This window comes from Bombus bifarius, unplaced genomic scaffold, assembly GCF_011952205.1.
Source record: "Bombus bifarius isolate JDL3187 unplaced genomic scaffold, Bbif_JDL3187 scf7180000007973, whole genome shotgun sequence".
Classification (NCBI taxonomy): domain Eukaryota; kingdom Metazoa; phylum Arthropoda; class Insecta; order Hymenoptera; family Apidae; genus Bombus; species Bombus bifarius.
The window spans coordinates 5,478,139-5,491,951 of NW_022884359.1; the positions used below are offsets into that span (position 1 = coordinate 5,478,139).

Sequence of the window (13,813 nt, forward strand, 5' to 3'; positions counted from 1 at the left end):
ACATAAATGGTGTTCTATGTTTCTATGGTTTCTAAAATCCCAAGATTCAAATTTACATCCGCCATTTGAAATTTCAAATCACATCAGATGGTAGTTATTTTGCAATGGGGTTAAAAGTGTTACGCATGTGCAGCGCCGCCGATGCACCAGCGCAGCATCTCATAATTTTTAAAAATAACGGTTAAATTTTCATCATAACTTTAAAATATCATATTTGCGATTAAAAAATATTTATGATAACCAACATACAAAACACATTACTACATACCTTAGTCCTCCATTTCAAATCACGAGTCCACTGGTTCTATGTTTTCTAATATTATCATCCCAACAGCGTTAGCAAAAGACAAGTAAAGATTCTTCAAGATGACATCCATCTTAATCCAACGATTCGATTTACACACAAACAACGTAACACACTTATTATGTATATATGACAATGGAAACGATAAAAAGGAAAGTAAGAGCATCATTTCACAAACGGAAAGAGAGTGTTAACGTTGGCGGTAACAGCTGATTCAAAAGACTGACCTCTGGCGGCCGACCACTAAACTCATTAACATGGAAGAAAGAAAGACGTCTAGAGAGGGGGAAACAGAAAGAGAAACGCGAGGCGGGCTACACAGGCGCAGTCTTGCGGCGGATTTTCGTATGAGAGAAAGATCAATGGGCGGTCAGAGAGTAAGATGGCGGACTGCGAGTCGGAGGTGCAGCGCTTGTCAGCCGCGGACGAGGACGTAACGAGAAACGCGAGCGTGACGATGATCACCAACGGGCGCGTTCCTCAACACCCGGTAAACCAGACAAATCCGATCGAACAGGGGCCAAGATGCGTCATCATTTACAAAACTGAGACTGGTTTTGGGTTCAATGTACGCGGTCAGGTCAGCGAGGGTGGACAGCTCAGAAGCATCAACGGAGAATTGTACGCGCCGCTTCAGCATGTCAGCGCTGTATTACCTCGAGGCGCTGCTGAGAAAGCCGGTGTACGAAAAGGCGATCGCATATTAGAAGTGTGAGTAATCCACTCTCTCGCTTCGTTTGTTTTCTTTTCGAAGTTCTCCGATCATTTTGTTTCTCTGCGCTCTTTAGCTTACGATCTGATCATTGTACGTTTACCTGTCAAACGAGTACCGACTTTTACCTCGTCTGAGAAGTAAGAGTATTTCTTATTGGATATTTACAGGATAAAGATCGCATACAGCCACTCGTTGTATCCACTGTGTGCGAATTGTAGCGGGCTACCCGAAAATTGTTAACCGCATAGATTGAACAGCCGAATTGCTGTTTGCTTTAAGCTTTATCGATACCGCTCGTTTTAATCAATTTCACTGGTTAGACGTAATCTCTCCCAGTACAGAAGATGGTTTCTGAGTTAGGTTTACATTTCACCTGATCCTACCATTCTATCAGGAAGTGAACATTTAATTCTGCTTTTGTTTCACTCGATTTTCGATCTTTTCGCTGTATATCCTTTTGTTAACGGTCAGTATTATCTACATAGACATATATTTTAGAAGATATTTAGAAGATTTGTATAGCAGACGCTTTTGGAAAGGAAAATCTATACCGATCAATCGAGAGTTTTCCATTTTAATTCTCAAGCATCAAAATATATTATTCGATTAGAAACGTAATTGTCGTAACGATGTAACTGAAATAACGGTACAGACAAACATACACGCCTTCTACTTCGTAAGTAAGTTCTTTTGTTTGTATTTTTATAAGTATAAAACAGTAATACGTTTCCACGTTGAAGGGAATATGACACAGTGTCGAGTTTGCAAATCAAAAACATCATAGCATTTATTCTCCTGATTTATGCTAGTCTCATGTGTAGATCTCCGATTTATATCGAGGAATGACGACTTTCTAAATGAAAAGCTGCTTTATCGACGCGATACTATGTAATTGTCGCGATCAAACTTATTCAAAACTACTCAAGTTTCGATCGCGCGTTTTGACGTTTCGAAAAGTCGATTCGAATCGTTGAAAAAGTTTGCCCATTTGACTCTTCACTGAAACTATTCTTTGGCCTTACTTCAAACCGGTCATTATGCTAATTATACCTGTACGAGGTAATTAAACACTGTTGAATAACCAACAATAACCAACATGTAATAAAATTCGGAATGATATTTATTTCGTCGCTTTCGCTCTTGTTTATAACGGAAATATGTTTTGATACAGTAGTCTCTGCTGCTTAATCAGCCAGACGAATTTAAATTGAATGAAGCTTCTTATGTACCTCATGGCATTAATCCAGCTGCATTGTTTCGACCATTTTCGATACACTTTTCTAACATTGAAAAATATCTCAGGTTTTAACAAAATATGAAAAAGATCTTATTGGTGTGCATGATATCTCATTTAAAAATGTTACGTTGAAATCTTCTTAAGCCATTACAAAATATACTTTTTGTTTGCTGCAATGAGAGCAAAATTGAAATATAAAAACTTGAGGATCGCAACAGGATCCAAAGACAATTTTTGCATTTCAACTTTATTATTTTTATATTTTGTAATAACAAAGTAAATGTTTGCGCGTATTTGCTGTAATCTAGATAGCGATCAATATTTGACTAATATTTCTCTGTTTTCGGTCGATCGTTTTAAATTCGCGCGAACAAAATATGAGAACGTATCATGTCGACAGCCTTTTCTTCTCCACCTCCCCTCCATTTCCTGGTACTTCCGACCTGGTGTTTTTCTTATCTTTTTCTGCGTTAGAAAACGCAACAGTATTATTATCGGCCCGATCTTTCGCTGTTGATTTCGCAAGATCGGTAATCGCCTTTGCAATTGAAATTTCAACGAAGCGCGCGATAATTTATCAATTTAAACATCGTGATACATTAACTGGGATGAAGTTAATTTTCTTTCCCATTTCTTCGGGAATTCCTACTCTAATTTTTTTGTTTTTAGTGTTATTCCCCATTTATGAAATGGAAGTGCAATCTCTGATATTTATGTGATCGATGTATCAATAGGAAAGCTACTTAGTATTGAGCATGGCTTTTTAAATTCTTTCTCTGGCGTATAATTCGTAATATCCTTATTTACCACAAGTCCAATGAACGTTTTAAAACAGTTTTAGGCGTAACAGCTGTTATTGCGATACAATTAGAATGGAAAAAATAAATGTAAGTTCCGTTCGAAGCATATGTCATTTAACTTGCGGACGGACTTAGATGTATTATCAGCTGCAAGATATACTTAAAAACATTTTACTGACTGACAAATAAATTTACCGCCTGTTGCATAATTATTATCGGTATAAAGCGTAATGTCAAGGCAAAAAAGAACAGACATATGGTAATACATACGTGGATTCTAACCATTCTATAATGATCGTCTAATGGTACTGTAAACTTGTTGGTTTGTTAATTTTATTCGCGTAGGGCGTCATTGAAAACGAATAGGAAAATACGATTCACGATATACATAATAAGTGTTAAAAACGGTTCTATCAAATACTCGATAATTATTAAATGTCTACTTGCGATATATACTTGCAAAAAATATTTTCTAGCTTTCTTGTACACTTCCAGATTTGTGCCAAATTGTATCATGTCTGTATCGCTGTAATCATGACATTCGTGTCTCACTATAGCGTTAATGAAATTTCCAAATGTTTCGCGTAACGTATATAATGCATTTGTAAAACATTCCTATAGATGTTGAAATATTCACACGAGTCACTGTGTATAACTATCGTTATGAAAACAAAACTTGTATAAGCAGGCTATTCCCAGACGTAAACAGTTTGCTTTGTGGCTTTGTTTTTTTGTCCAAGGAAGATTAACAGAAGACATTGTTCCCAGGGAAAAATGTATCAAGGTTTATTAGTTAATTCGTTATCTTGAGTAAGCGCAATAGGTCAGTGTACTTGGTTGAACCAACTCGAGAAATCAGACGTTAATCACGTAAGTAAGTACCTATATCTACTATTTACAGTAACTTTTCTTTTTTTATAATTTACACACACGCTAACGATGGTAATTAGAGTAGAAAGCAAATTCTGTAGAAAGCAACTCGATAACATAAAGAGTTGATATGTTCGCTTGGCAAAATACTATAATTAACGTAAAATTGAGACAAGGTCGACTTAGAAATTTGATTCTTCTCTTCGATACGCTAGCTTCATCAAGCATCGAAGCTTGCAGAAGGTTTGTCCCTTGTACGGCTTCTAACAAGTGGTTACACGTACGCGTGGCGATCTCGTGGATGGACTTTTCAGCCGCCAAGGACGCGATATTAAATTAGAGTAAAACGGGTGTTTCTTCGACGCGATTATGTGCCTCAGAAAAAAAGAAGAAAATCGCTAAGCTTTAAACGAAACTTGGAAGTAATACCAGAAAATGTAGACGAAAGAGTAGGATGTTAGAGATAATTCCGTATCAGTTGTTAAGGTGGATACGAGTAAGAAATAACGATATCATCTAATCTGTAAAGAATTAGCTAATTTCTAATCGAATCGAAGAATTTCCTAATCGTTCAACATAGGAAGTTTATATATACTTTATTTATCTATATAGCTTATTTTTTTTTATTTATTTTTTATATTTATTTTTTAATATTTATTTTCTAATTTTCAATAAGCAATATTTATTTTTTAATATTCAGATGCGGTTCAAGAGAGTCGGCGGGAAAAATATTTCTTCAGTTCCTGTATCTCATCACGTACAATCTTATTATTGCCATTGATCCATCTGATACCGTTTATATCTGCAATCTGTTTTACTAGTTGCACCTGGACCAGTTTCATTGGAATAGCTGAGTAATTATATGAATGAACTGGTATGAAGAAACGCTACATGGTTTATTCAATTAGTCTATAGGCTAATGTTTGTAGTTATCGTATTACTAATATCTAAGCTTAATTTAATAAAGAAGACCAAGATGTCATGCTTGGTTTTGTAAATTCGAAGAATAAGAAATTCATAAATAAACATAACGTTGAATTTTCTCGAAACTTTTTAATAACTGCGTAAAGTTATTTATTAATGTCTGTTTAATGTATTATGTACGGGTTAATTTTACGCAGACGTAATTGTATGCACAAGAATGCAAATAATGATCATTGATGAATGATTTATTTCACGCGATGCGGCACTAGATATTTCGTAACTTCAGTGATTACCAGACTACGAGTGTTTATGCAAATTTGGTTACATTACTACCTGAAAAAGTAAAATCTATGTGATAATTTGTTTCAAATGCTAAACGTTATATGAAACACTATGCTTTGAATACGTTATATATCATTTTTACATACAGTCTAAAGATTTGTACATCTTAAAATTGTTCAGAAATGCATAAACATCCGCAGCCTAGCTATTGCCACAAATACAATTCCTCGAATTCATCGTTCTAAATCGATGAAATACGAAGTTTCATCACGATGTATATTAACCGTACGTTATGCATACTTCGTCCGTGCTGTTACTCTTTCATGACATTGTGTTTGGTAACTTACTAATAGATAACTAGTTCACATTTTCATCGTAATAGCAGATTATCTCGCTCCTGTTGAAATGTATCGTTTGGTTGACATACCGATAAATGTAAATACGCTTGGCATTCAGATATATGTATATGACCTCTTTTCTACGTTACATCTTGCGCTAAGTGCGAAAAATATTGTGGAAAAATAACGTGATCGTAATGGCGATTAATAACAAGAACACTCGATAAAGGAATTTTATCGATATTTTTAAAAAAAAATTGCAACACGTTACGTGTATGTAATTTTTTTTCTCGACGAATGATCGATTCTGCGACACTCGGACAAACACCGAGTACTACCGTGTTATCGTTCATTCAGCGAATTCATCGCGATTTGCTTGCTTAGCTTTCCCTTCAATTACGTCCGCGACTGTGTCGATTAAAGCCTGGAGAACTGAAAGCCTTTGATGGAAACGAGTAGAATTGAATTGGTGATCAAATCTGTAGGATTTATTTTTCTTTTGGATAAGGTCAACGTACGATTAACAGTGGATGCAATGCAGATAGTATCGCGTGTTGATAATTGTAGACTTCGTCAGTTATCAATCAACGATGAGTATATTAAATCCTATCTTGGAGCGTTTTCAGCACGCCCGAAGTATTCGGTCGTTTGCGAGATTAAACTGGAAAGAAAAAACAAAGAGTTCCGCAGTTTACGTTTATATAATTCTTGCCAATTATATATTACATGATTACGTACATTTTTACATGATTGGTATCCTCTTTCGACCAGACTGCGTCGTAGGAAAAGTAGCACGCGATAAAGAAACAAACGATAGTTTTATCGAGACCCATATATCTCGGTAAATCCATTTCCTTATCTTCTGTTCTTCTCCCTTCTTTTCTTCTCTTTCTCTTCAAGCACCGATCTTGACGAGAACATTAAATTGTCATTAGACTTATAAAACATTTAAAAATCAGTTTCGATAGTTCTATTTTTATCTTTGATCAATAATAGTCGCCCTTATCCTTCATTGATTTCATTACAGTCTGTTCAGGTCAAATTACATTGTTCTAAATCGTAAGAGAAGCGAGGCGATTTTCTGTTGCTCCGATACTTATCCGGGACAGACGCGCAGAACACCTGAAAAACGGTTTGCTGTAAAAATAGCAACTCTCATTAAATATACTCGCATTGTCGTACGAGTCTATTAACAGCCCATGGCAGGAAAGTTGCGAAGAAAGTTTATCTTTCGCAATAAATTGATAAAACTTGAGCTTAACAATTATACTCTCGATTCTCAACGCAATATATGCGTAACAGTTTTCCATTGAAAATATTCAAATACTTTCGCCGATCGCTGCATAAATTGATCCTCGATGAAAAGTCATCGTATACGACAAGAGTATTAATAATCAGAAGCATAGTAATTTTTTTTTGTTTACAACGCGTGGTGTTATCTGGTCAACCCAGTTCGCTACAGAATCAAAGATAATAAAATAAAGTTAAGGTGAAGGGGGGAGGGGGGATACGAGGTCGATAGGGATAAGTATAAAATGCACTGTTTATGCTTAGTTGGAGTGTAGTAGATCGCAAATCGATCGCAGAGTCGTGCCTCCTCTCGCGACCAATAACAGTCGTCCTTTCACGCGTGGAATTCGAAGTTCGACCAAGGCTGGTCACCTGTTTTCCTCCTTCCTTTCCTCCTGTGTTTCTTTTAGTTGTGAAAGTCAAAACTAGCCACGGAATCGCGACTGGGCAGAGAAAGAAAGAAGGAAAGATACTGCAACATTTGCTTTCTTTCCTCGCTGTGTAGCTTCGAGTGTAGTCCGAACAGAGCCTAACAAGTCACTGCTTTGATTTTGCAACAGTTGACAACTTTTTCTCGATATCGTGGTGATAAAACTATAAAATGTTGACGTGTTATGTCACTGCAGTTCAATGCGAGTGGATGGAAAATCGTGGACGTCGCGGACCGAATCTTGACTCGCGGTTCAAAGCAATCACGGCAGGGTAAAAGAAAGATGTGTGAAATGATTTGTAGATGTACTTTTTGGAAGATAAAGACATGGTCTTGTTACAGAAACAATGTGAACGTCGAGGGAGCCACCCACAAGCAAGTGGTGGATTTGATCAAGTCAGGGGGTGATGTCTTAACGCTGACTGTTATCTCCGTTACGCCGCAGGAAGCGGAAAAGTTAGAACCTTTCGAAGATTTAAGGTACGCAAGTTGCCTTACTATCTATCGTGATAGTCTCTTTAAGAGATAAGATCTTCAAATTTTAAAGAGACTTAGGTGCTTAAAATCTTCTAAGATCTCTTAAAGATGGATTCTTAAGTTTCCGATCTATTGACGTGCACAGTCATCTATCAGACGATGGGATCGTCCGTTGCGAAAAAATGTTGTATGTCAATGAGTTTCAAGATTTCGAGACTTTTGGAGCGTTTAAAGATCTTGCGATAGATTTTCAAGCGTATTAAATGATTCCTTGTTTTCACTTTCCGCGCATTTATATTGGTCGATTACGCTTTCTCCTAGTTATGCATCGGTGGACTACAGCGAGAAGCGATCTCTACCTATCAGCGTGCCGGATTATCACGTCCGTGAGAGGAAGCACGAGCGTTATGTGGTTTTCAACGTTCACATGGCAGGCAGACATTTGTGCTCTCGACGCTATCGAGAATTCGCTGCGCTGCATATGGCACTGAAGAAGGAATTTATCGGTTTTAACTTCCCTAAGCTACCAGGAAAATGGCCATTTCAGTATGATATCCACATCAAATTCCGAATTTTTCGGCTCGATCCGTGCGTGTGATATATTTTTATATGTAAATATTGTCATATTTGTGCGTAGATTGAGCGAGCTTCAACTGGACGCGAGAAGGCGCGGATTAGAACAGTATTTGGAGAAGGTTTGCGCCGTGCGCGTAATTGCCGAAAGCGATATCATGCAAGAATTCTTGGCCGATAGACTCGAAGAGGATGGAGATCAAGGTCCAGCTGTCGATTTAAAAGTACTATTGCCGGATCGCGAGGTTGTTACCATAACTGTGGCTAAAGCTGCCTCCGTCAGTGACGTATACGATGCAGTTTGCAGTAGAGTGGGACTAGACGCGGAAACCGCGAGATACTTTTATCTTTTCGAGATCGTGGAATATAATTTCGGTACGTAATTTGGAAGTAAATTCAGTAGATCGAATTATTTAATACAGTGGTTACAAAAAAGTATTGACACACGATTGTATTTATTATAATATTTACATGATAATTAATTAGATCAGAGTACATATATGAAAGGGATATGTTAAACGAATATATAATTATATTAAAAATGAAGTGTAGAATCTGATAAAAAGCGCTTCATTGGAAAATATGGATGTGTGGCAAGATCTATTGTTAACTACTGTAATATATCCAGAGATGTCATTCGTTTTAATAGAATACCGTTTGTTTCGCAGAAAGAAAGCTGCAACCCCATGAACATCCTCATACCTTGTACGTTCAAAATTACTCGACCGCCAGTGTGACGTGTTTAGCAATAAGAAGGTGGCTTTTCAATGTAAATAGACCACTCAGCGAGCAAGCATTAACCTGGACCTTCTGGCAAACTGTGGACGAAGTTAACAGAGGACACATTTCGGCCGGCGAGAGATTGTATCAGTTGAAAGCATTGCAAGACGCGTCGAGGAAACACGAGGTACGAGCGACTTTTTATTTCTATGTAATATGTGCTGTACCCTCGTCAGTTTCAAAAGTCTTGTATTCACATTCCCTTTTTATTCTTTTGTTTGTAGTACCTAAAACTAGCGAAAGAATTGAGCGGTTACGGCGATATCGTGTTCCCTCATTGCGCGTGCGACTCACGAAAGGAAGGACACGTTGTTCCCGCTGTTGGAACACCGGCATTTAAGCTACACGCAGCGAAGGAGGACGGCACTTTGGAATCTCAAGTCGTTGAATTTCACTGGAACACCATTACTCGATGGGAGGTAGACGAAGAAGGAATGGCGTTCTGCTTTCAATACACGCGCCAAGACAACCGTCCACCGCGTTGGCTAAAGCTTTTCACACCTTATGTAAGTAGTGAGTTCCCCCTTTTTTCTTATTCAAAAGATGAATTTCAATAACTTGCTGCAATGTGTTACTGTACATTGATTGCAGTCATTTCTTTTGATGGCAGAGCAATGCTGTTTTACGAGTCGTTCTTTATTTTCTATTTTTACCTGGATGTTGTATGATAATACAATAGTTAATAATCTGTTTATTCGCTATGTATAGGTGATATGTTGTGAGAGGATGCTGTTACATTATTCATGATCTGTCTTTTCCATTTCTTTTTTCGTGTTGCATCGTTACGATTTAATCAAACTATTTTGCATATTTACGATCGAACATATTACGTTTTATTTGCAGTACACGTTCCTGTCAGATTGTTTTGACCGAATAGCCGAAGAAGCAAAGTGGGACGATCCAGGAGAATGAGGTAACGTGCGGCGTTAAAAAACGTGTATGGTGCATAATAGCAAAGGTATCGTCTCATCGGACACATTTCACTTATCTTTGTAGCAAGAACTTTTTGATTAGGATTACTTTTCTAAGACGATTAAAAAATTAACGGGACACCCTAATCACACCAGACTCCTGTTTGATTAGTTTCACGATGCTACGAACACAGTGCATCTGTTACGTATTAGTGTACGATCTTTTAATAGTATTGCAAATACGAAAAGTACTACTAGAAAATTAACATTTTCCTTTTGTTCTAAACAAAAGAGCAAACATCAGCATCAGATGGGTGTAAACGTATCGTTGTATCTCTAGTTAATAACACTTCTATCGTAGATTGCGCTACTTTAGTTAGAAAGGGAAGAATACTAAGCGATCGCATTACTTTCTATGTAAGATATTGTTGCTATAGTATCATGCTAAAACACCAGATGAATAGATGAACCTATTCTTTGGCCTATCGTTCATCGTGTATAACGTATTTTTGGGTCTCGATCGGGAGAATCATTGAATTACGAGACGTTCCTTTCTACTAGCCTAATAAGTATCGCCAACTTTCGTTCGTTGAATCCTTACGAGTATATGAACTTAACCAACAAGTATTATCTTTTAAGGGTTAGTTTTCTTTATACTCTGTGCGCATTTTTTCACTTTTTTTTTACATTTCTTCCAGCCCGTTTTCATCTACGTATACGGTTGTATGTACTTGATAACGAAGTAGAGATTTTCCCAACATCCAGTTCATGTTATCATGTGTGTAAAGTAAGCGTAATAGTGGTTCGAACGATAGCACAGATTACTTTTTCCCGAAGCTATATTTTTACTATTAAAGAAGCAGAAGTATAAAGTAAAAATTGTTTTCGATCCGATCTCGTGTAATCGCGCGCCGGTAGTGTACAAATGGTGAATATACGTATACCAGAGATTGTAAACGAGACGCGATCCAACTTAAAAATCGTAGCTGTGCTTAGACATTGAAATCATCGTTAAATTCGCAAACAAATACACTTCATCATCCTTCATTATACGACGACAACATTCGTAACGTGTGTAAACGTTTGTCTAAAGATAAAACTTAAGGTAACGATGATTTAGCGATGGAAGAAACAAGAAGCGTCAAGATCCCACAAATATAAATAAGACTTAAGAGAAACGTTAAGAGTTAAAGAAAGACATGGGTAGAACGCCATAGCAGGTGAGCAAAGAAAGATAATACTCAGTGACATTGTTAAAGAAGATACAGATAATAAGAACGAAACGATTATATATGAATAATTTTAGCGTCTTTAAAACCGGTAAATACACTGATGAACCTTTAAAGCATCTTGGCCTGTTCGTCGTGTTAACCGATGGAACAGCGAATTGTTCGGAACCAATCTATCGCTGGGAGCACCACATTCGTCGTTATGGTCTCTCTATTTTTTCCTTGTCGCCTTCTTCAAATTGCTTTCCATCGATAGGCTTCGCGATCTTCTGCACTTCCGTTCCGAACGATTCGCTTGTTCAACAACGAGAGAAGCCTCGGCAGATAATAATTATAGAAATAGATGTATAACTATCGTTAATGTTTTTAAACTTTATTCGAAGTGAATTTCGCGTGATTTTTGAGGCAGCAGAAGCCGAATGGTTTATCCTAAGGATATCGAAGAGGGAGATAACGTTAGTAGCATTAAGAGTATAATCCTTGAAGTGCCGTAAGAATAATGAGAACCTTTTTGTTTAAACGAAACGAATGTTCTGTTCGCAAAGATTTCTAATAATTCAAGTTCGATTGATCGGATTAATCTAAGGTGATTGATTATCGTTCAGTACTGTACGATATTTAAGCAGGGAAGTTTTGATTATTTTTATGGGAATTTCACGCATTGAACACAGTACTATCCGATCAGATATATAAATATGTACGTCTGAAATATAAATCTACTTACGTATATATGTATCTGTTCCGCTCATATAGATCGATCAATCGGGGATGTACACAATGACGATTTTTGATTTTTATCCTATCAATAATTCTACTATATGGGAACTGTGCAAAATGATCTGCAAGTTATTGTTGAAAATTCACCCGTAATTATATTTGAACGAAGACGAACGAAGGTGGACCTTCGGTTTCTCGAGGCTCGGAACTGAAAATTGTAGTATCACGATGCTACGAAGTTCGCTTATAATTCAAGCATCGAACAATGGTTTGTAAGTTCGCCAATACGATTATCTCTTGTTTTAAGTTATGAGTTTTTGTTCAATTTTTCCAACAAAAATCTATAAATACTAGTAGCTTGGTCGTATTAAGCGTTACCTGCGCGAACATTTATTGCTTTAAGTTTGTAATTCGTGAAAGCGCAGTACACGAAGTACCGAACAAGTATTAAAATATCATTAATAGACTCTAGCCGAAGGTCGCATCGATTGGCAAAAACGGCCGTAAGATTTTCATGTCTTTTTTGTGATATATTATTCTATTAGTCGATGAAGTAATTATATAATAAATAATTAATTATTCGAGTTTCATCGGTAGCGTCGGAATAAGCAATTATGTGTTTTGCGGCAACAATATTTCTGACGAAGTTATGTCGTTACACGTTAATCATGTAGTCGACGATAGAAATATTTTCGAGGGAAATTAGAAAGAATATTAAGCAAAGAAATATACGTCCAAGTTACATTGCTCGGAACTAGCTTTACATTTTTAGAGCATGCATGTGAAAATTATTTACCAAATTTGATCTATGTTTGTTATCGCGTGCCTATATTTATTTATATTATATGTAATTGTATTGTGCGAAAATCATCAAGTTTATTAACTTATTAGTTATACTTATTTATCGTTGCCCAGTAGTATTTTTGTATCGAAGAATATAAAAGATGTTATTTCTTTTCTCTACTAAGGGGACAGTACGTCCAAAAAAGAAGGCGGTTAGTTATTAATTACTTCATTAATAATCACGTTGAAAAGAAGTCTGTAAAATTGGATGACGAATTAGGTAGTTTAATTTAATTATTATTACAGTAAGACCATATCATTACAATTAACTCTTTAGACATTAATTAAAGTACTATGTATAATCGTAGCTCGTAATAACAAATGCTCCAAGCAATTTATCATGTACTATTAGTTTGCGACTTTTGCTGTGAAACTGGTATTTCGGATTAACGTTGATATTGTTGGATTTGTTTTCGGATCATCTTGTTAAGAGTCGGGGAAAAATAAAATTACGAAAAAAGAAGAAAAAATTAAAAAAAAAAAATAAAAAAATACAGAGAACATTATAACATCCGTCTTTATTGATACTGATATTTTTTGCACAGCTCGATAACACAGCTAAACTCATGGAATTATTACTTCTCTATAATTTCGCAGATTTCAGGTTACGCTGGATATACAATGTCGCTTATGTAATAAATTGTGCCGTGATTTTGCGCGTCGTATAACGATGCCCGAGTTGAAAAACGAATAGTTGCACAGATTCGTTTTCAAATAACGTTCTCAAGTTCCTCTCGCTTCGTTTCGAACAGCGCCGTGACAACGCTCGCGAGATCGATACGTTGCAAATCTTTGCCGAAGTTACGAACTTTCTTCGAAACTAATCGCTAATCACTATACAACAAGCTCTTTCCTCGATGCTCGAAATTTTCTTCTTCCACGAGCTTTCCCTTAAAAAGATACCTACGAACGCGATCTTCTTCTTCTCCTTCGATACCAGAGGCCGCGTAAAATTCGTCGCGAACATTTAAAAAGAGAAATTTTTATTTCGCGATTATGGGCCGCCTTGGTGATTGCGAACCGTCTTCTCGGGAAATATAAATTTCCTACCGAAGGATCGCGAACTGTACTAGTATCCGATCGGTAGCGGCGT

General features: G+C 36.7%; 1 protein-coding gene and 1 long non-coding RNA gene across 3 annotated transcripts; one reads left to right on the plus strand and one right to left on the minus strand.

Moving 5' to 3' along the window:
• The first annotated feature begins 645 nt into the window (after positions 1 to 645).
• Positions 646 to 13,694, plus strand: LOC117216353 (sorting nexin-27). 2 transcript variants are annotated; one of them, XM_033463009.1, is made up of 7 exons: positions 646 to 1,015; positions 7,533 to 7,670; positions 7,989 to 8,213; positions 8,305 to 8,615; positions 8,909 to 9,147; positions 9,245 to 9,526; positions 9,864 to 13,694. In XM_033463009.1, exons 1-7 carry the CDS (start codon positions 687 to 689, stop codon positions 9,930 to 9,932), a joined length of 1,593 nt encoding a protein of 530 aa, XP_033318900.1. In that variant the 5' UTR covers positions 646 to 686; the 3' UTR covers positions 9,933 to 13,694. The 2 variants fall into 2 exon arrangements, with proteins under 2 accessions (XP_033318900.1, XP_033318908.1); XM_033463017.1 differs by lacking the exon at positions 646 to 1,015 and adding an exon at positions 7,014 to 7,462.
• Positions 5,944 to 6,379, minus strand: LOC117216402. Its single transcript, XR_004489365.1, has 2 exons — positions 6,209 to 6,379; positions 5,944 to 6,131 (listed from the first exon to the last, which is right to left on the minus strand). It is a non-coding gene; the product is annotated as an uncharacterized LOC117216402 (long non-coding RNA).
• Positions 13,695 to 13,813: the final 119 nt, after the last annotated feature.

Coding starts and splice junctions, on each gene's coding strand:
- LOC117216353 (XM_033463009.1), top strand. CDS start 687: ATGGCGGACTGCGAGTCGGAGGTGCAGCGCTTGTCAGCCGCGGACGAG. Junction 8,214..8,304: donor CCAGGAAAATGGCCATTTCA/GTATGATATCCA, acceptor ATTTGTGCGTAG/ATTGAGCGAGCTTCAACTGG. Junction 9,527..9,863: donor TAAAGCTTTTCACACCTTAT/GTAAGTAGTGAG, acceptor TTTTATTTGCAG/TACACGTTCCTGTCAGATTG.